This window comes from Atractosteus spatula, chromosome 23, assembly GCF_055471065.1.
Source record: "Atractosteus spatula isolate fAtrSpa1 chromosome 23, fAtrSpa1.hap1, whole genome shotgun sequence".
Lineage (NCBI taxonomy): Eukaryota > Metazoa > Chordata > Actinopteri > Semionotiformes > Lepisosteidae > Atractosteus > Atractosteus spatula.
In genome coordinates, this window is record NC_142728.1 from 4,828,842 (window position 1) to 4,853,307 (window position 24,466).

Here is a 24,466-nt window from a genome sequence, read left to right on the forward strand (position 1 = left end):
AAGACTATGTTCAGGTCACCCAACAATTCTGATGAAGCATGAGAAATGTGACACAGCTGGCGCAAGGCTGAAAAAACCTGTGATTCCTTTTGTACAGCTTCTGTATTACAGAGGGTTTGGCATGAATACGGGTGCTTCACTGGCACGGGCAAATGAAAGCCACTTGTGACACCTCTGACTGAAGTGTGAAGGGTTGTTTAGGCTCTGTGAGTGGAAGATGCTTAAACCCCTGCCAATGTCAAAGGTGAGCACACGTTTGGAAACAACTGAAGAACCTTGCTTCTGCAGAAGACAAAACACTAGAAGGTCACCACACTGCTGAAAGCCATCCATGTTCCATTAACTGGCCATTCGCCTGGATGCTTCCCATCTTTTGTGCTGCCTTATTCTGGTTTGAAAAGGTGCCAGAACTTGCACAGAACTCCAGTCTCTACTCCATCTACTGTAGCACTGCTGGACAGGAACATTCAGAGCCAAGAAATGTACTGTAAGTCTGCAAACCTGTCAAAGGCAGAATGAAAATGGTGGAAATGAACAGATGATGTTGTCTTCAAGTCCTACAATGACATTGTTATAACTGAAGTTCAAGCTTATTGTTTGAAACGGTGTGCAAAAAATCTTATGGTGGTCCATCCCTTATGTAATAGGAATGGGAAAAGTAATTGAGCAGAAAGGAATGTGAACTCCTGATCTTGCCTTGGGATTCACTAGGGGGTCTGTGCCCCCAAGGGGGAAAAAAAACCATGAGCTGAGCCCCAGCCAATCCCCATTGAGCAGACTGAAAGAGTCCCGCCTCAGCTTTATCCTCTTGGGGTAGACTTCACAGTCCTACTGTCAAGCTGTAGAACTTCTGGAAAGTTCTTCAACACTGCAATAGGTACAGTATAAAGGAATATAGCATATTGCCTATTGCAACTGTGTTGTTTTATTTTTTCTGCTGTCACTTGTAAACCATACTTTTCATGTCTCCTGACAAAAATAAGAGCCACACAATTTTTTTTATTTGAATGGCAGCAAAAAATCATTGTCCCCTCAGCTCTTTTCCTATTCTTGCTCCAGAAAGCATGGGTATTCTCAGAGAGTTTGAAGACAGAATCTGAAGAACACATAATAAGACACTATCTCGCCATCCAGCTGGAAGATGGAACTGAATGTCTTTCCAGCAAGTAATGTTTGAAGCATCCTTTGAAAGTCACATAACATAACATGCTCGTAAATCCAGGGCTGTACTGTTTCAAACCCTTTTGGCCTTTTGAGATGCATATTATTAACGAACGATTTGATGATTTATATCATCACTAAAAAATGCCAGATTTGTCACTTCTGTTGATATTGAGGCCAAAATAAAAAAAAAAGAATTGCTGTGCTTGATGCAAACATGTTTTCAATTATTACAAGTGAAATGTTATTAAACAAAAAAATGCTTGAAGCGGTATCACAAACTCCTACATGTTTTAAATTTTGGCTTCCGAGGCTCAAATTCTGTTTCTTATAGTACTGTTTTCCTTGCACATTTCTCTGGTCTTGGCTATTTCAAACAAAAGACTCACAGCCTGAGGTGTTAGACAAGCACTTAGCTCAAGTTCAACTGGGGTAAACAGAACACATCGAGAAGACCCTGCCTTTTCTTCATCAGCTGCCTTTTATGGGTTTTTATGAAGTGCTGGTGTGTCTATGCAGGAAGCGATCCATTGTTTTCAGCTGTATAGTCTGCCGTGCATTGTACCACACCAATAAAAGCACGCCATGGGCCTTGCTAGGCTAGCCAACAGCTTTCATTGGCATTTAGTTTGCTAGTTCCATTACATTCTGTACAGTGCACAAGAGGGTGTTTGGTAATGTGTGGTCCTCAGTAGTAATGCAAGAATAGAGCTCAAGGAATGATAATTTCTTTGTCAGTGATTATAAGCATAAATCTGATTCCTTGTGTTAAAACATTTTTTTTTCTGGCAGACCTGCAGTGAATTATTTTCAGAGCAAATATGTACAAATATGTACATCACTCAAGTTCCAAAACCAGGAAAAACTATCATGATGTGAGAAGGAGATGATGCATTCGCATTCCTTCTTTGCTGTATGTGAAGTATTTTGCGCTTTTGAACAGATTGCAACATAACTTTTTGAAAAGCATTCCAGTATTTTTTGTAACATTGGTAAAAAAAAATCTGCTTACTGAGTGTTTAGAATTGCAAAATGGCTAACTGTACACTGAAATCAAGTTAATCACTATCTGAGAGACATGTTCCAGAGTCAGTGTGGTACAGTAACATAGCCAGTTCTACAGCAGAGACATTCCCCAAATTTAGTTATATAAGGCCATGAAATCTGATTTTTGAATTGCATTTTAAACAGCAAACTTATTTTTGTGCACACATCTATTTTTTCGCAATTGTGACATTTACAATACAAAATCTAAACAAAAAGCCAGTTTTTATTAAATTGTAATCAGTAATCCACAAACCTTTACAGTTAGATTAATACAATTATTGTGCTCATGTCAAAATCGAAGTCTGTTCCTCTGCTGTCTAGACTGTTGATCAAACTGCAGTCTTTCAGTCTGCATCTTTGTTCCAAATGCCATTGTTACACCTCTAAACATGGTACACAATCACAAAATGATCAGTTCTCATCTGTCCTTGTTTTGTAAAGTAACAAGAATGAAAAAATATATTTTTTAAAATGGCACTGCATCTCCTTCTACACAACTACTCCAGAAGACAGGTCTCTTGGATTCTCTTCCTTCCATCACTATGACGATTCCGATTTTAGACTTTTGAGCTGTAGTTCATGGACAAAAAAACAATTGCTTTTCTTCAATGATATCTATCAGGTCGATGGGTTATGGTTTTGTTTTTTACAAACTGAAAACTCTATTGGACAAATGCAAGTAGGACCACTCTGGAGTTGAACCAGAAACAACAAGAATGACACACAGAGCCTAACGAGAGAGACAGAACAAGACCTCATTTGATGAGAAAAATATGCCATAGCCATGCATTGCAAACTCTGCATATTGCAGATGAAATGTCCTTAAATGAAAAAAAACAACTATTATTTATTATGGTTAAGCTACTGAATTATAGAAAATTGAACTGTTTATGACTATCTCAGCATAGGCTGTAACCTCAAAACTCTTCAAATTGATTTATTTGAAGGAGCCCATCTTTGTTCACATCTGTGAACATCATATCCAGATATAATTTTGCATATACTGTCATTTAATTTTTTTACTTTAAAAAAATAGATGATGTATAACATTTTTTTTCTGCATTGGACTTCCAAAAAATCTCTCCAATCTCCATCTGGCAAATTCCCGAGAGCTCAGCGTGACTTACTTGTATAGGCTATCAGGTTCCAGGCACTTAAAGACCAAGGAATAGATGGTGGAGTGGATGTGATCCCCATGTCGCTTTCCAGCCACCACGCAGGAGGAGCCCAATCCCGACAGCAGGTCGTCAGCAAAGCTCATCACCTCCCCTAGCGAAAAGGAAAAAGACATCAGAATGCACTGTCAGAATGCACTCTATGTGATTACTGTCCAAGGGATGGAAAATTCCGGAGGTACTGCTCTTCTGACTGCCAGAGTCGCTCCTGTAGGTTTTCATTACTGTATTAGTGCTAAAAAAGTGTAAAGTAGCTGCAAAGGAACAAGGAAAGGTTTATCCCATGCTGAAAAGAAGACACTATTTCGGCTGTGGAGCCTTCTTCAGGTGACACATGGATTTTTCAATATACTGTACTGTATAGGTTTGCAGACAAGAAGATTACTTCCAAAGTTTTCACACTTTTATACAAAGCCTTTCAAGTGCAAATGATATGGGCTTGTTCTCTGAGGACTGTATTGAACTATATGTGTATAAGTAAGGGTGACTTTTACTGTAACCTCAACCTTTGTAAATGTCTGTCAAAGAAGGAAATTCACAACTACAGAGGAGTAAAATGCGTATATCTTCAACAACCAGTAAGTTGTTTATATTCAAATTTTGAACCACTTTCTACCAATCACTTTTCTATTATATATCCATCCAATTCATTATGGGATGGAATCAACAATTTAATTACTAGCTACACTTAATACTACCAACCCTGTTCAATTTAGAGAGTGCCCACCTGTCAAAGTCATTTGCCTTATGATATGTTGCAAGCTTCATAGAGCCTTACATGACAGAGTGCCAATTGGGGAAATGCGACATCTCCCACTCTATGCTTACTGGTGCCCAGGTAATTCCAGAAGTCATTTTTGCACTTAGTGATTCCTGCTTGACCTAAGCTCACCCAGCATTTGTGGCAATTGGCTCACAGTATACTGCCACTAGAGGAATCCTGGTCACAGCTGGCCAGTGACATGTCCTACAGTAGATTGAATCAGTAGCTTCTGGGTGCTAAAGTTTGGCCAGTGAGAAATTTTACTCTTTGAGCCCCTTATTAGTCCTATGAAGAATGTGTCTGTAAGGCCCCCCCAAAAAAAATCAATTCCAAACCAGCAGCTAGATGCCCAGATTGATACCACAAATATTGATTTGTACTGGAAATATTGTTTGTTACAAGCACTGTTAACCTTTTTGATGCCAGGGACTGACTGACAGTCTGTTTAAAATGTCACGGCTCACTTGGTCCATTAATAAAAGGTCTGGACTGTTTTCATCTGTCTGTTTTTTTTTCTGTTACATCAGCTCATATAACCTTTGAGCTATAAGGTCCACATGTAAATGTTAAACATAAAATAAAAATGCACACAATGGCAATCCATAAAAAGCTGAACAGTCTGAAACACTACTCTACCTTTTTTGGTAGGAAACAACAAGAAGGCTAATTGCCTGATCGTCTTACATACAGTGCTGGCACAATCTTATCAGTTCATGACTTATGTTCTTGCACAGAGCTTTACAACCAGATAACAGTTTGATTTATCCATTGTTTTTTTTAAATTGTTTGACCACCTAGATAGACAGACATGATTTGTGATTCCATTGACTTGCTAAGCATTAGATTGCACATTGCATACCTGCCAAAAGACACTAACATATACCTTTAAAGAAAAAAACAACAACAATAAAATGTTGCAATAATAATGATTAAATTGTGGGGATGCACATTTCATAATATTACTCAATCTAACAAAAAAGAAAACATGCTTAGCAGTTAGCTTTAGCCAATCTTTAATTTTACCTTAACCCTAAAAAAAATGAATAGGGTCTTGAAGGCAAATGCAATACAGACAATCGTTTAAGATGTATTATAATAATATGGAATCATTTATTACTAAGAAACAATCAACAGAGAGGACCAACCAGTGCAGAGAGAAGTTCTTTCTTTACCAAACTTATTTTATCTGACCTTACTCCTGATTTGCAATACAGTGCACTTCATGTTACATTAGAGCCAGAAAACACATACAGTACAGTAGCAGGAGCATTACTACTCTGTATTTCACAATTTATACTTTTTCATGAAAATCTGGATACAACTGAAGACGTTATGGCCATACTGTATATACAAAATGTGTCAGATAGAGATGGGGGAGGGTTTTTGCTTTCATTCCATTCCCCAGCTGAGGTAAGGGAGCAGAACATTCTCTTACTCACTCACGAGTCGCGAGTGTGATTTTGTGAAATTTCACTACAGCGTGATCACATCGGAAAAAAAAAAACTGAAAACGGTTGCCAGCTTTTCCTTCTTAATTTTTTATAATCAAGTCCGACATGGACCAGCAGAGAGGCAGCCATAGAGAGGTCAAAACTATCTGAGCTCCAAAAGCCTCAGCCAAGTCTAACTTTTTTTTTTACAGTTACATTTCTAGGAAACACCTCAGGCAGGCCAGGGTAAAAGCCCTTCAAGACTTGCAGATCAATCTGTATGATGGAAAACCCTGGAGATCTGCCCCAAACCTCATGTCAGACAAGCCACTCAATTAAATGGATATAAGGGATAACAATCAGCCATTTTAAATACCATGTACTTAAAGTTAATGTACTACATCTGACCAGTGCTCTATGTGATAGAAATAAAATAAGTGTATGTTTATTGACATGTTGGGATTCTGGAACTTAAACCATCAAAATGTGCCCTTTTGGAGCTTACTTTTAATCCTTAGATCACCTGCTTTTTAAGCTACAGGTATTCCCCATTTTCATTTTCTCATAATCTGTGGCTGTTATATATTGTATATATATATTAGTCTTGAATTCTCCCTACACCACATTCAATTTTTAGCTCCTCTAAATGTAGATTTGTCCAGAGTCATCTGCAATAAAGAAAAACTGCATTCTGATGTCAATAAATATCGATAGAAAAAAGACCATGTTCAAGTAGGTAGCTGTGTCAGCATGCATAGGCTGCAAAGGAGCAATTGAAAGGTTTATTCCAAAATGAAAAGAAAAGAAACTAAACGAAACACACGTTTTCAGCATGGACTAAACCTTTACTTGTTACTTTGGAAAAAAAAGACCATAGTGCTTGCTGGAATCTGGATATAAACAAATTATCATTGATAGTGAACTGCAGTGTTTAGTTTTATATAACTGTACACCTCATCTAAAATCGCACACAGATACATAAATATACAGAAGTTCTGGCTTTATTTGAGGAATTCCTTTACACTTTTCATAATTTGTATTTTTCTTTTCTTGGCATTATTTTTAACAAGCACATAAAAAGCTTTTATTTTAAAGTATAAAACGGTGCTTTTTTCATCTGGAAACTATGTTTTACTTGAATTCATTATCAGATAATCTTTTCATCCACCTAAGTTTAGCTAAAGGCAGTGCTCTCATTCCATAGCAGATATTCTCAACTTTATGTTTCCAAGTGTAGTGCTACACATCAGCTTTTGCCGATTAAAATCTATATTTACTGCATTAAAAGTGGAGTGAAACAATTCTTCTTCTCGTGAAATGCTGTATTGCATTAGTATCTCATTTCTTAGTTGAACTTGTACACTCTTGTGAAATGCAAAACACAGTTGTAAAATATCAGTCAACCCAGCTTACAGGAAAAACATACTGTATTAAACAGTCCCTGTACTCACTGGAGTTCTTACGAAGAGCTGTCAAAATAGTTTAAAGAATCACGCGGTTTTGGATTTGCTGGGAGACGTAAAGGAGAACTTAGCTTCAGCTTACTTTTCATAGGCCAAGATGTAAACAGAGGGAATATGTGTGCGAAGGGAGGAAAAACAAAGAAAAAGATTCTGACATGAATAATTTGATGTTTTCCTAGAAAGAGGGGTCTGTGAAAGAAACGCTTCCCCACACACATTCCTTTTCCATTATAAAGCCCAAGACATTTTTCACAATAACAAGGTTTGTTTAACGTTGGACTGAATTTCTCTCGCTTTCTAGTAATGGAGCATTTCAAAGCAGCCATGGAGATGTGTCGTGAGAGGTTTGCTTGCAGGTTCTGAATGACGTGCTTGTGAGTGGCAAGGGCTGCCTCAGTTTTGTCCCTGTCCTGATCATTTATGAAAGACAAAAGTTGCTGACGACGGTACAGCTGCATTTCGGAAATAAACCAGGAGGAGTCCCTGAACGTGGCTCAGTTCACATTAGTTTACCAAAGGCCAGGAAGAAATAAACAGTTTAAACTAATATTTTGTCAAACCTGTAGAAGAAAATAATGGTCTGAACTTGAGAGAAACTATCCACCCTATCATTATCAGTAATCAGCCGATGCTGGATAAGGGTTACACTTTCTATCCCGTGAGTAAATGGGACAACACCAGGACAGGACATACATAAACAGATAGGGGACATTTAGGGACAAACATTAATCTAGTCAGCATGTCTTGGGAAGTGGGAGGAAACCAGAGTATGCAGGGAAAACCCACATGGACACAAAGAGAACATGTTCCACACATAAGGTGGAATCACAGCCAGGACCCAAGAGGTTCGAGGCAGAAGCATTACTTATACTGTTATCATGCTGTCCATGGTAGAAGGTATTTCACTAGAGGTCAATATCTTCATAACAATGTGGCTGAACTGAGACAACACTGTATGTTTCCTTATGATTATGTTCTAATACCAAAGGAAATTAACTAATTTCTTCATTCTAAGAAATGAATCCCCGGTCAGTGCAGCACTTCATTTGATCTATTCTGTCTTTAAACCATGTCTGCGTTTAAACTTGCACACTGCATGGCACATATTTTATAACATTTGAGAGGGGAGTTGTGTCAGAGGGAGTTGGCTACAAAGGTTCAAGTTTAATACCAAGCTGAAAAGTAGAAAGAAGAAACACAATGTTTTGGCTGTTGAGCCTCACTCTGTTTTCTGGTGTCTACTTGCAACTTTTTTTTTCTTTCTGCATCAGTTCCTCTTTCTGCTTTTCAGCATGGAACTGTCTCTTATTTGTACATGTGTTATAAGTGTTGATAACTTGATAAGTTTACTTTTATTATGATCATGGAGAAGGTCTTTTATGAAGCGGTAGTGTGTGACCATTAATTATGCACCTCTTTAAATGCCCTAGAGCAGATATGTATAATGGGCACTGAATAAAGGTGGTGTTTAGTCATTTAAGCCTTTTCAGTCGAATGAAATAAGTGTGGCTTTTCACCGGTATGGTATTCTGTGATGTGCGCATTATCCTAAAGGCAGTCATGAAAGCAGTGATTGTCCTTCTCTTTAAATACTGTAATTGGCAACCTAAGTGTTAAAATATTTGCAGAACAGCAGACCTTGAATGACTTTATACCTACTTTGCATTTTCACAGGAGTAGAAAGTATATTCTAAATTCCCACAGCTGTAAATAATAATTAAAACATCAGAATGAAATCCATATAAGGAGCTATGTTAAAGTGGCCCCTGAGTATAGTTAAAACATAAGTACATGTATTTATGAAATCAGATGCTTTCGTTCTTTGCATGCTGAATACTTGCTGTTTACACCACACTTCCTGTAGTTCCCCGGCCATTGTAAAATACCAAACAGAGGTTGACTTGTGGCAAAAATATTATGTGAAATCCTTTGCCAAATACCAAAACTCAACCGACAATTAAGAAAATACTACAGCAGAAATCTGCAAGGGGATGTTTTTACTTCTTTTCTTATTTTTATGGTTTCACTGTGCTGCCCATCAGTGAGCACAACCCAGAGAGCCGGCTCTGGTTTTAATAAAGTTAAAACTATGCTCCCCAGAAAAGGCATTTCTCCTTAATTAGCTAGATCTCTGTGATACTCCTTCTCAAGTCTACCCTTTATACTGATGTAAATTTAATAGTGGCCCCCCAATAAAAACAAATCACTCTTGAGTTAAGTCACTTAAGAGACCATCTGTTGTGTTGAAATGTACATAAATGTAAGGTTGAAAAAATTATTATTTTTATTTCGTAATAAAGCTGACTTGTCAGGAAACGTTCATTTGGGATGAATGACTCAAACCCACCAGTTATACATTGGGGCGACTTTTTTTTTCTGACTTGAAATCCAGAATTTTCCAAGTGTCCTCATGAAAATACAGTGAAACACAATGGAAATCAATTTGAGCACACAAAATTGAGTACTAGAACTATTCCATACCAGAAGACATTTAACATACAGGTAGGAGGAGAGTGATTTGTACAGTACATAAAGAACTACTGTCCATTTGTTTATGTGGAAAACAGCTCAGGACAGAGAAACACAAACCACAGAAAATATATCTGGCATAATATCATATATCATACATACTGGCATCAAAAGTAAGGTTTCACCTGGGAATTTTGATATTTCATTGACATTCTCCCTCATACAGTATATTGGTATAAAACTATTATCCTTTGTAATATCATTTACATCTCTTTTATCGTCAGAGGTAAACAGACCAATTTGGGAACTAACTGATAGTGTAAAAATGTGTGAGGAGACATCAGTTCATAGTTTGAAATAGAGAAGTTGAGGAATGCGTAGTAAATGTAGATCCATGGAAGAAAATAAAATCTGAAAATGATTAAATCTGTGATTGTTTCTCACAAAGATATTTTACAAGAGATGTGGAGTGCATATTACTGCTTGTAGGAAGTAAGGTACTGTAGCTTTGGTATTTCAAAGCAGAAATACAGTAACTAAAAAGAAAACAGACATGCTGATAACAGCCATCAGATCTCTTCATATTAAAACCACTGCAGTGAAAGGCTGACATTATCAAGTGAGCTTGATGGATGCACAGCCAGTGTGATGACTCATATTAGGGTCCAAATGAAGAAACTGTCATTCCTAGCGAGGAAAAAAATAACATCTTTGTTCAAAACAAAAAGGAAACTGAATGGATAGTTTGATTTAATAATGTTTAAAAGATAGCTTTTATTCAGCTGACCAGACAGTCAACACCCAGGTCAATCACATACAGTCAATCATCTGCAGCTCTAGATCTGTAGGAGTCACTGCACCACAAATGAGCAGGACCTTTCTTTAAGTCTTCACCCACTGACCTATCGGCTCCTTGAATTCCCAGATACTGCTTAAAGGCACATTTAAATAATCAATACAAACATCTGATGGTGACAGAGTATTAGTGTAAAGGGATTCTGAGGATACTGTACTGTATATGCAATTTTAATTGGTAAGGAAGGGAGCTATTTTCATGAAGCACTATTGACAGCCAAACATGATCTTTTGCACATTTGTGGTCAATACAAATACACATACATCAGTAATCTCCCATTTTATATGCAAGTCTATATATATACAGATTATCCCATAATGATGACTGCTAATGTACTGTATGTAAGATCTTTTTGTTCTGCCTTGACTGTTTGCTTACCCATTTCTATTTATAACACATACACTGTACTACTGTATACTGTATGTACATTTGTTTATAAACTTTTGTGACATGTTTACATTCAGAATGTATACATTGTCCAGAAATGAATAGTACAGTCAAGATGCACAATAATAAGAATGTTAGCACAGATGCATACACATTCATGGTGAAATTGCATGACCCATCTCTGGAAACCCTTCATCAAGATTGAATTTAATTTGCTGTTTTTCACAGCAGACAAAGTACAATTCATACATACAATTCACTGTGCTGAATTACCAATGCTATAGGCTGGACAATATCAATATTGTCCAAAATACTGTATTTACAATAATTTAATTACAAAATAATTAAATGAATGTATTAGTAAAAATAATATAATTAATTTAATTTGGAAACACATATTCTATAATCAGATTTCATTAAAATGTGCAGACTTTTTCAGAATTCCCAGTATTGTGTACTAGGACTGTAACAGACTGAGTGGTCTGGGGGAAATCACAAAGTACAAAGATACTATAAGTTCCAAGTGTTGCAAGCTTATAAAAGCTTATTGCTTGATATTGTGACACAATTTTGTGACACCCCCCAAAATTGATTACTAATCTAATCAAATCTGTATTTGTTTCAGTAATTTTATTTCTTTCTGGTTCCATGTCCTTCTATGAGTCTCTGTAGCAGTTCCTACAGTGATTCCTAAATCAAGTTGAAAAATAATTGCAGTTGGAGTTAAGGGCCTTGCTCAGGGGCCCAACGGAGTAGGATTCCTCTGCCGGCCACGGGATACGAACTGGCAACCTTTCAGCTACAGGCGCAGATCCTTAGCCACAGAGCTGTATTGTACTGTATTGAATCTTGTATTGCGCGGCGAAAGTACCGCAAGGTCGCCTCATTTTGGCAGCCAGTCAATGTGGAGCACACCGGAAAAAGAGGAGGAGCACCGCACGAAAGTAAACAAATGACAAACACGAAACGACAAACACAAAACATCAAACAGATATCTGTGCTGGCTCCAAAGTTTGATGAGCCTCTCCTCTATCTGCACAGCCCCAAACACTCGCTTTCCATCTTTCCTTGCAGATGCATTGTATGCAGTGTACTTCCGGTTGAGCGCTCATTGGCTGTTGATTGTCGCAGACACAAGAGCCCACCCCTACGACTTGTGGCTCACAACGAGAAAATCACCGTTTGATTTTATCTTAGTGAGTCGCAGAGAGTCGTAGGGGCTATGAAGAGCACTATGACTGAGTAACAGGGGGTGTCACTACACAACTGACGGTAACGGGCGTGCGCTGCGACTCTCTATGACTCACTGCGATTTTCTTACGATTATGTAAATGAAGGCTACGACTGAAGATCCTTGGAAAAGTCCTGTAGTGTGATGCTGGCTTTAGGTGAAGGAGAAGTGTGTCTTAGATTTTAGATAAAGTTTGTGACACTGGGAAGAGTAAACACTTCTAACTTCAAAGCAGAGAGGATGTTTGTTGAGGTCTGGGAGGGTGGGATCCCTTGAGCAGAAACAATTGTAAAGTTTATCTTAGTATACCTAGGCAAGTTGTGGATTTATGATTGCCAAGGAGCAGTACAGACACACATTAAGAGCAAAGAAGGAGAGGAAGGAAGAAACAAGAAGCGGAGAAGAGTGGAGTTGGGACTTGAAGCTTGCACCAAGTGAGAGCCCCTACTTCATGATCATCCAAATCCAACCTGACTGGAGCCAAGTACTTGAACCTTGTTCGAGAAAGCGTGCTTTTCTGTGTTTCTTAGAGAACTTGGGTTTCCTGGGTAAAATATATCTCAGTTAGAAACGTGGAATTATAGGGATATAGGCTCCCATATATTTTGGGACATCCGGGATGCAGAGAGAGAGGTTTAACTGCAGTTTGCATTGTATTTAGTTAGAAGGTAGCTCATCTCTTGTGTGGCCTCTGTAAGCATATTAAGTGTTTAATGCTTAGTAGCAGTCTGGGGTTTTCTGCTTGACCTGAATTTTAGGCCTCTGAAATGCTTGGTCATAAATACTGTACATAGAGTAACTTGTGCGTTGTGTGTTCAGTTGTGTGTAGTGTAGTCTTGTTATTGCAATAAATATTTGTTTAACCAAGTGTGCCTGGATTATTACTCCTCTCAACAAAGCTGTGCAAGAGAATAAAGAATTCACATGCTTCTATTTATACAGTACCAGCTGCTCGGGTATATTGCTAGAAAACACTTACAATTGGGGGTTATGATTATTTCACTTATTAACTCAACCGTTCGGTCAAATACTTATTTTCACCATTTTCGTAACCCCCCTAATCTGTAACAATAATATGGTGTTATTACGTCATGGACTACTGGAAGCAGGTATCAAAGAAATGTTCTGTAACTGTTTAGATATGAAAATTCAATATTGAACCATTCAGTACATGATCTCTTGTTCACAATGACATAATAATTATACCTGAAAGGCCTTTAGTGCTGCAAAAGTAGTGCTGATTTATCCAACATTTTTTGTGGAAGTATCTATACTTGAAAACAAAATATAAATTGTTCATTAGCATCATACAGCTGACAGAAATTATTTCTAAACATTATTTCTAAACAGCTTTTTAATGCTAACAGTCACATTTGCATGTTCAAAGCTAATTCTACGTAAGAAAGGATGTGATGTGCAAGACAAATGACAGTTCAGTCCTCTACTTCGCCTCCAAACACAGAACAGATCTTTAATATGTAACCACAGGAATCTAGCAGCAAGCAAGAAAATGAAGCATGTTTATGGGGCAATGGGAGGCACAATGTGGAGAGGAGTAGGATACAGGCCTCGATTCAAGACACTCATTATTGACAATATTTTGAAGAACAGGAGGCCATGGTTTGGGGGGGAGTAAGTCTGTAAGTTGAGAATGAAAGTGACAACAACAGATCAGTCACAGTATGAGCTAGACTGAAGTTTGTCTTTTCAAAACAAGACACCACACTCTATTATAAAAGAGCCAAGCAAATGTATAGTAATCTATTATCTGATCAAAACTTTCACTGGGAGAAGAAAAATCCTTCGTATTCACTTTCTTCTTCAATGTATTATGTATTGACTGCCCCCACCCTCATCCCTAAAATAAAATCCAGGATAGGAAGTCTAGTCTCCTTCATGAACAATAATCCTGCTGTCATCCTGAAGACCAAAGTCAACTAGGCCTTTTTCCCAGCAGAAATCTCTCTTATCTCCTAACACCTTGTTCTTTTCTGCAACTTTTCTTCCCATCCCAATTTCCCTGGTGGGTGTCAATTTGAAAGAAATCAGACATCTGGCAGAGAACACGTTGCCTTCGGGGAAGTTCGAGCACACAAAGAGGCGAGAATTAAAAAAAATAATAATTGAGGCTCATTTGCACGGCCTTATATTGTTATTGAAATGTATCTTCAAAGTTCCTGATTGTGACGAAAATAAAGACCCTTGGCAGGTGGACTTTGGTTAACAGAGTTAACTGCCTGATGTCTGTCATATCTCCCAGCTTGCCCATTGTTTGTCTGCCAGCATCACTCAAATCAGATTACAGAGTCGCCTCACTTTTATGGCATGCTCTCCGTTGTGAAGGAATCCTTTTTACTAAAGCACTCAGAAAGGAAGAAACAATTTTGTATGCTCTTGCGGCTCTTTTTTTTTTTTCCGGCACATCTCTGAACATCCAGCTTGAAAAAGAAGGCAGTTCAGCTTATCCTGGCCATGCTGCCCATTGCAGGCTTTCATCAGGCTGGAGGTTTCTTTTATGAACCCTGTTCCTGGCTTGAAAGATGAAAACAAAAAGTTCATTATAATTGGAGAGCAGGCTTACAAACTGGCGGCATTGCTGGGTTCTTGAGGAGAGTGCCTGTCAAAGGTCTATCATGAACTGCAATGGGAGTCACTTTGACATAGAAACAGGTGGTGATAAATGTACTTTCCCATGCTTGATGGGCACAGAAAGGAAACATTATTTCCACTATCACAAGCACTTATTAAGGTTGTGCTGCATAGAGCTTTATTCATATGTGGTATCACACAGACCTTTTTACATTTTTTTATTGAGCCAAAATGGCACATTGTCAATGGAAAGTTAAGGTTGGGTGATAGATGTAATTTTATTAAGGTGATTTGTGACATGGAGCACATTTTATTAGAACCTGGAATTCCCTATTCCCCGTCTCTGCAATTTCACACAATTTAACCACCAGCCAAACTCCAGCATAGCCAAGGCAATAGGAGTACACAGATCTGCAGTATCTCGACTGAGCCAACCTACACTGGATAAAGGGCATCTCATGCAAGAAAGAAGGCTTTCTTTGTATTATTAGACATGTTTTGGAGATAATGTATTGAGTCTTGATTTCTCCTGCTGGTGCTTGCAGGTAAACCAGCTAAGAAATCAATTTAATATAGACATTAACTGCTCTGACATTTGATAGTTTCTGTGAGATGTTTAAAGGGTTTCCTGTAAGCAGCCCTGTGTTTAACAATTATGTGACTCACTTGCCTCTTGGGAATATATTTCTTAATTTCGGTATTCCGATTATTATTAACACTTCTCTGTGTCCTGCTTTGAAAAGCTTTCTCTACAGCCTGTGCTTCACTACCACCAGATGCTGAGAACTTTATCAAGTCTTAGGGAAAACTCATAGCACAGAACACCTAGGGACAGTGTCTCATTTGTTACTACCTTATATCCTTTAGGAATAAAAGGATGTGGAGCATTTCCACTACTTTGGAGAAAAGGGACATTCTTACAGAGCATGTCATTCTCTTATACTTTCGCAGGACCATGTATTTGTTTGCACATACTGTATCACTAGAACAGCTGAGTTAAAGAAAAAAATAATCTACATACAATACAAAATACAATATGCACACTGCATTGGACAGATGTACAGTAACAGATGGTAAAATCCACTATCAATTACAATAAAATGAAATGAACATTTGGCAAGCCTTTTTAAATGTGAGGACTGTTATATACCATTATCCACAATAAGGAGAAATAACAGAAACAAAGTTAGAGCTCAACAAAAATAAAAAGCAGAGAATTAAAATATCTGTTTTTATTTTAATTTATATAGCAGGCAGTAATCACTGTATTTTCCAACTGGTTCCTTCCATTTTCCCTCAGACTGTTCGCTACCTCTTGATTCTACCCATTCTCCATCTCAAAATCCCTAATCACATTCTGGAGCCTCCTCAAGAGCCACCTATTGCATTTAAAATGCACTGATTTACTGTTTTTCAACCTCTGTAAATCGCCATGTTAAGGGGTGTCTCCTGAGCAAATAAACAACTCAACACAAGGTAGCCAACACCTATATCTTACATTTGAAAATCGAGTTATAAAACATCAAAAATATCAAAACAAACAAAAGGCCCGACTCCTAAATGTTCAGGCAATGCAACAAAAGTCAAATGCAAAAATCCCAGTCAGTAAAGGCAGAAAGTACACAGAGCCCTGTTAATCCAGACATCAGCAGTTTGAGTCTGGGCTGTGTCATGAACTAATTACAACCTGGACTCCCTTCACAACAGTGGGAAAATGGTGGATGACTCTCACTGTACATATTTCAGAGCAAAGAGCAGACAGTTCGTATCCCTCCTGGGCTGTTTATAGTGGTTATGCCAAGATGGTTAGCAATTGATGAAGGGTATAGGAGGATAAGAAGACAAATCATTTTCAATTCCATTTAATGAAATATTACAAATGTATCAGTCAGTATGGTTGCAAATAAGATGTCTGTTGGCAAAACAAGGTATAATTAAAAAGAACAAATACTTCAAAGTCAGACATACAACTTATTCAATAAGTCAGTCCTGGTCTCCAAGGAGACTGTGTCTGAGACAGCTGTGCTACAGTAAAATCGGGACAGCCAGGAACACCAACATATTAATCATACTTTGAACTTGTGGTGCGATGGACAGGAATACTCCTGAGAGCAACATTAAATCAGTGCAAATACATCATTGTATTTGAATGAATAGCACAGTGGAACAGAAAATCCTTTTAAACTGTGGGTGAAAAAAGGTTATAGAATTTTAACAAAACAATTAGATTGTGATAGGGAAGTGTATCAGTGACACACTAGAAGTTTCTTAATGGACTGTTCTAATCGGCCCAGGTAGTTGTTTGCCTTGTACAAGTCCTGGCAATCAGCAGGTTTTTCTTTTCACAGATTACAACATTGCATCACCTCAATAACTACAGTAATGCGCATGAAAAATACTTTCTATTTTACCAATCAACCTTAAGGCTTGCTGTTGATGTGCAATCTTTAGCACAGTGTATATACTGTCCTGGTACAGTTATACTGTAAAAAGGTTTAATTACCAAACTATCCCAGAGTAGCCTACAGTATATTACAATATATATGCCCTGGTGTAAAAGGAAACAATGGCATAACCTCACTTTAAGAATAATATGATTACAGCAAGCTTCCTATTTTTTTTAGCAACACGTTGTTTCATCTCAGGCATTGTTCAGATGAGTGAAACTGATTCCATGAATTACCTGACACAAGGTTTTGGCATAAAATTTTGCATAAAATCACCCATGAATCTGTTATTGTAAATGCTAACTTAATCTCAAGGAACAAATCTGGTTAAAAAAAGAGAATGAAAGAGCTAACTAAATTCTCCCCGTTCCCATCTTAAGTTTTTTTTTTAAACTTTTTAAACTTCAGACCTTTTTTCATGTATGTTTAGGTGTGCACCTTCCAACTGATGTTTTGAATCGGGATTTGATTTTGACTGTGTCTTTTTCTAACACTATGTAATCTAGATCATTACATTTTATTTAGTCACCCAGTTACACTAGGCACATACAGTGTTTAATACTTGTTAGCAACTACTGGTGGTTATCACATTCTCTCTTATGAAAGCCTGACTTTGACTTTTACACTTTGGTTTTACTATAGATTTGTGGTTCTGTACAGCATTTTGAAGGCATTGGTAATCACAGCAAAGCCGAGAGTAAGACCTAATTAATAATGCAAAATCTCTGTGACAGACTTAATAAAATTACATCATAGTGGAAGGTTTCTATAGGTTTTTATAGAGCTCCTTTTGTTTTAAGGGTTATATGTGATCAGTCATTAACAATGATACAGTTTCAATTTTGCTATAAAAAATACATTTTGCTAAGTTTCCATGCATGGAAAGTATTAGACACGAGTGTTTTATCTGGAGAATAGCTGCCCTATAAAATACCATCTAAAAAAGGTATGTACTACACACACAGCAACAGTAGGAGACTCTGTCCCAAAACAGCCAGACATGTTTCATACATATAATGTAATCTCCTTTATCCTTACGTCAAGCATTTTCAGATAAACGGGCCAAGTAATTTGGATAAGACTTCTTTCGAGTTTAATATTCATTAATCAAAAGTGTTTTCAAATTCTTTACGAAAATATTTATTGAGCAAGCATCTGTGAGTCACCTTTGATCAGTCAGAGAGTACTGGGTGGTCTCTCAGTGTGACACTCTGCAGTGCCTTTCTCTAATGACCACCAATCTCCCATCCCATAGACTCGCAGAATGACATCATTGACAAATGACACTTTAAAGGTCTTCCTCATTAATAATCCAAAGCTGTGCTCACTCCTGTTTAAAAAAAGCAAGCAAAACAAATATAATGATACACAAAAAACCACAGCTCTCAAATGTAATGGATTAACGCTAATAGTTTAATCATACTGTATATCAAACACAATCACAGAAAATGTGAACTGCATGTTTTTTTAATACGACACGTGCTACAAAGCTACAAATTAGTATCGCGTTTGACTTCCCTGTGCTTTACAAATCCTGTCAATACTGACCCTCGGACTTGATCAACCTCTGGCATGCTCCGCCCCTCCTGTGCAGCTGCTGCCAGTTGGAGGAAAATGGCTGTTTGGGGAGGTCTCCAGTAGGTGGCACTGGTGAGCTGGTCTCAAAGATGTTCTGTTGGACTGTTGGAGGTTAGGAGAAGAAACAGACTGCGGCAGGATATTGAAGCTGTTTTCTTTTCTGTTTTCTGAACATTGTGATAGAGCACTGGACTCGCCATAACATCTTTACACAGCTTGTCTTCTATTAGGCCTGCCAAGGGCATAGCTGGATCATCTTTGGACGGAACATTCCATAGCTCTCTGTATTAGAATGTCAGGTGTTATCTGTGTCCCAGAAGATGAAGACTTCACCTCTGACCAGTTAACTTCACCCCTGATTTGCTTCTGAACTTACAATGTAGACAGATGTAGTAATTCTGCTGAAGGGCTTCCTGAAAGTTCTCAAGCTCTCTGCAAATGATTATGCAGATAGATCAGATGTTTCTGATCTGGTTTGGAAGCCCTTTTGTCTTTCAGAATGTGGCTTGTCCCTCAGAGAGCTGGTTTACTGGTTTCTATGCACAAATCTGATGTCTGTTGAAGCATAACATCTTATTTTCTAGGGAACTTCTGTCATACATAGGTCGCCTTCAAACATGCAGATAGCAATGACATGATCTTCATTACTCAACCAGTATTGAAACCAGTAACCAGTAATGAAATACAGTATTTAATTGTTTTTGAATGAATTAAATCCAGCTGCTCCTAATGGGTTTTTATACTGCTTCTTTATCAACTTAAATTGTCTGCATCAATACCAAACACTGAGTACTTTGAGTGTTTTTCAAAATACCTGAGCTGTGTATTTTTTTTATCACAAGGAAGAATAACGTACCACTCAACCAATCAACAAACATCTGCTCCCTATTAAAAATGTAAATGCATGTACTGTATACAAACAGTAAGCTAGTGATGTAAAATGCAGACTGAATCTTTTGTGCTCCACTGCAAAAAAAAAATGGAAAAGGATTTCTATAGTGGCTTCCTTCGGAATGTTCAACATCACCTTCCTCATCAAAACTGTGTTTGTGGTCAAGTTCTGTGAGAGCACTTACTGGAGTAAAAAAAACAGATGTATAGTATGATGTTTATAATTGTTAAATAGTTTACATATAAGCACTTTGTATGGAGTGTCTAGAAAAGCGCTATATAAGTGTAAGGAATTATTATTATCATCATCATCATCATCATCAACATACAGTATACTGTATGTCTGCAATCCTTAAAAGTCACCTAAATTTTCTATCATTATTTATATTCTGATGAATGTGGTTGTAGATTGATTTTCAAAAATAAACTCTTGCCTTACAGTTGCGCAGTTGATCACAAGAACACTTATACAACATTCCCTTAGAGGTTGGTTCTCCCAGGAGAACATTTGAAACTGAAACTACAGAACTAGAGCGCTGATAGCATTAAATCATGTTTGTTTAGACATGAAGAGACACAGGTTTGTTTAAATCATTCCATATGCAAATGTCTGGATAAAAATCCAGAAATATTTGGCTGAAATTTGTTTTTGCCAACTCACTTAAAAAAGGCAGCACTGAGCTTTTATGAAACATGCAATCTTCAAAAAAAGCTGAGGACAGAAACTCTTTCAGTCTTGAAAAAATGGGGTAGGTTTAACTCGGTATTTTTAACACCTCCACGGAACCCACAGTTTACTTACTGTTGCTGTTTCAAGAAGAATAGAGCTTATTAATGGTTATGAAGTCATTTCTTTGTTCAGGAGAGTGATCTTGCATTCTTGCATGCCTGGTTAGCCTACTCAGCCACACCAACCAGGGAAATACACTGTCCATAAATGTATCATAGACCACAGCTGAAATGAGGATTCTACATGTTTCCATCACTGTCATTAAATGTTCTATATTTAGTATAGTGTATACTTTATACTGCCAACACTAGCCACGTAATCACATACGTGATTTAGTAGTTCAGTCAAATTCTGATAACAATGAAACAAACCAATGAAAATAAAGGGATAACATAGTTAATACTTTGGTGATAACTTGCCAGGCTCAGGTAATTACAGCACTGGCCAACCTCCCTCACAAGGAATGAGCTAGGGAGGCAGTTGCAAGAATGCAGCAGGGTTGAGGGAGTGGGGATAGAAAATATGCGCAACCAGTTGTGGGCAACCAGTGAATATTTATAGGTGGGAGAGTGTGAAGTAAAATGACCTCTTCCCAAATTTGTATTAAATAATCCCATGAACAAATCGCTGGTAGAGCTAGGTAACTAATGACATCAAGGACATAAAAAGGGCACACTGTGACTTAGAAATACTGTACCAAGCTGGTCCACATGAACAACTGATATAATTGGTAAAACTTCACAGAACTAAATCTCTTAACTGCCTCTGGCCTGCATTCTGACACATTGACCTGAGAGACAAAAGATTTCATCAAGTAAACAGAAACACCCATCTTCTACTAGCTTGTATTGCAATAAAGTGCTGACAGGTTCACCAATGTTAGCGTGTAATAAAAAATATAGTCTAGACACCACCTACTGGCTGGAAAGGTCACTGAAAGTTGTCATGTGAAAAGCTGCATTCATCCCTGTAAGCCTAAAGACAATGGGTAACTATCAAAAGCCTGAGATGTTGCAGACTAATATAAACAATATCAAAACTGTGTATCATCCAGATATTCCAGTGAAATGTCTTAATGCTTATTGTATACTGTAAGGAATGAAAGGATAAACAGAACAATTAAAGTTGTTTACATTTTTAAAGTTTAAGTGCACGTTTACTAAAATTCATCAGTAGATATTCTTTTACAGCGTCATCAGAACACCTCATATTTTCATGAAATAGTGCAGACCTTTAAAAAAATCTTTTTCAGACAGCCTTGCGGTGGTCTAAATGTGAATTGCACAATTCTATAAACATCCATATTATGACGTCACCTTATGGCTGGCCTTGGAACTGCAGCAAAGAGATTTTGAGTATTTAGTTGACATTCTGACAGTCTTTCAAACTTATAGATTAAGCTATCTTTAACATTTTTAAGGGGATCCCCATTCTGAGGTAAGAACTATAGATGTTCTATAAATATGTTAAACAACAGTGTATCATTTGAAATTCTTCTCCGAGAAGCCCAATTTAGCTAACTGACCTAAACAAATTTAGTTCATTTCAACTGCTAAGTGATCACGTACTGGCAAGAATGATGATGCTTTTGTAAACAGCTCAACTGAGTACAATGCGTGGACCTATTCAATCGCTGCAATCATCCAGAAAGGTGATTTTATGTTTCATGGGAACGAAGATGGATGGTATAGTGATTAGCGCTGCAGCGCTATGATTCCTCACAGCTTTCGATTCCTGGATTTGATGACATTCTGAAGCAACTTCTGCATGGAGTTTGAATTTTCTCCCAGTATCCATATTGCTTTTTGTCCATGTCACACTTTTTCCTGTGTATGTTTGATTGGACAGTCTGAATTGCCCCTTTCTCCATGGCTCCTCTATGGTCTGATGGTCTGATGTGTCATCCAGGATGGGAATGGTGCTATAGTCTCCTGCATGCCTTGTACTAATACTTGAGGTATGAAGGCTGCAGGCTGCCACTGCACTCACCAGGACAGGTGGCCTTCTTCAGTGGATTGACGGGAATGAAAATCTTTAGGCCTATTCATTTTCACTGGTCTGGAATATGAAAAGTGCCCAAAAGATATCAGATGTTCTCTTCACATCAATATGACCTGTTAAGTACACGGAACAATAGTGTCTTCATCTGTTAGTTTTCATCTGTTTTAGTACCACTCTGTGCTCTGTGTGTAAGATAAGCTATGTCCCTTAGGGTTCCAAGTTCAAATCCTAAGTGTGCTAAGATTCTATGCTTTATTCAGGGTAGAAGATGCTATGAAATAGGTACAGTAATAGTGCAATAGGTAAAAGTGAAATATTTTCTGCTTTCTGCTTACTTTTTTATTACTAGCACATCAGAATTTATTAAGGTATTGTTTAATATAGTGTAGACAACATTATATTCACACTGATAGAAAAGACAAATAAAATCCAAACTGGACTTATTTAAATAGTTCACTTGCCTCAAAGCTTTTTGTACTCATGTTCACTGTCAAGGGGGTGCTGTTCATTCAGACAGCTGTTCGCAGTGTTACCTCATGGGAAGGAGACACCTCTCTCTAACCAAGTACAGTATCACACAAAGCTTTCAAAAAGACAAAGTGTCAGATACAGTATGTAAACTCAGCCTCCACAGACAGATAGGCAACCGATCCTGCTGAAAGCCCCCTGCCCTTTATTTTCTAAACCTTTTCACTAATAAGGTAACTGTATGAGCCAGAGTACTGCTAAAATGCACTAATCTTCTGCTGTCTTTGAAAACAGTCTAAGTAACAAAAGGCTTTAAACGAGGGTTTCGAATTAGATTATTTTGTTTTTTTTTCTCTGGCAGTTGCTCAGGAATGGTAAAAATGCACCCAACAGGCCAGGCTTCAGCTGCTTCACTGATGCCAAATGAAGAGAAAGAGGGAGAGAGAAAAAAAGCAAAAATGCCATTTAAACTCTAAAGTTTTATGTTTTTGGATGTGGTCAAGACATCCAAAGAATGCCTTTGTGTGTTTTGATAATCAGAATAAATCAAACATCTGAAGCGTGACTCTGCTGCAATATGGGCTGCTCATCGAAGGTTATCCATCTCTAAAAGGGTATGTCTGCTTTTTTTTTGTGAGAGAAAGCACCCCTACATGATGTTCGTTTTGAAACTGTGGAGATTTTTTTCCCCTTGACTACAAGTCGGTAAACAAAAGCAGCCCTTCTGCTGTTTGCTATAACAGTGATGACAGTGCTGTATTTTCACAGCTCTGCTAGAAACACCTCAGCGCTAATCTGGTTGCCCCTTCTGAACTGCTGGAAATTACTAGATCACTGTAAATCACTCACTACCTTTGTGGAATACTCGTAACACTATACTTTGTTCTCTGTAAGGATGTTACCTTTCCATTGTGCTGTACTGGCAGCATCATCCTCCGTTTTTGATAAACGCATTTGTCAGAACATTTCCCCCAGAACTGTGTTTATTTAGCTTCCAACACTAGCAAAGGTTGACACAGACAAAGGCTTTCCCTCTTTCCTCTTTTTTATCTTAGAAAAATGAGCTCATCCTGCCCGCCTGCTATAGAATGGTTCTGGGATGCAGTACAGTGGACGATTTCACTCACAACAGAAATGTCGAATGCAAGTGAAACCGTGACTCACATACACACTCTCGTGCTTAAATTCATACTACTGACTCACATCCTCATGTAATGCCACAAGAGGAGTGAATGGAAATAAAAATTGGTCTACCCTAATGAATGCAATTATTTAATAGCTGACCATCTGGTTACAGCTTATTCTCTTCAGCATGCTAATGAAATACAGTTCTTGTACTGACATGTTATCTGTCGTCCCATTGATCATACTTATTTATTGCTCCCTTTGTGCCTGTTTGAAGTGTTCCATGTAATTATCACACAATTGAATGAACCTAAAGGAAACCGTCCTTAACATATAAGCAAGCTAATTTGATTTATAGCCCATTTGACAATCAATAAAAAAGGACTGGTAATGACTCTGCTCGCAATTTGACAAAAACCTGCAAAGGTCTGCTCCTGAATAAAGGTGCAGTAAATGGTTTGAAGACGCTTGGCTGTGAGGCAAGAACAAAAACATCACAGGGATATCATGCATTTCTCCTTTAGACCTCTTCCCCCCTGCTTCTACAGTACCTGCCTCTATAGATAAACAGAGGCTGGAAAGACTGACTGTGTGCATGCTCACCTCATCTAACACCTTGCTTGGGCCAAGCCTCACTGTGCTGCCCACTGCACAG

The 24,466-nt window shown here is 37.9% G+C and overlaps 1 protein-coding gene across 1 annotated transcript in view; it reads right to left on the bottom strand.

Annotated features, from left to right (window-relative positions):
* LOC148816085 (astrotactin-2-like) overlaps nt 1-24,466 on the bottom strand; it is a 203,373-nt gene that overhangs the window by 53,702 nt on the left and 125,205 nt on the right. Inside the window, exon 9 of the mRNA XM_088904656.1 lies at nt 3,336-3,477. Within this exon, the coding sequence (XP_088760782.1) occupies nt 3,336-3,477 (142 nt within the window). The remainder of the gene's footprint in view (nt 1-3,335; nt 3,478-24,466) is intronic.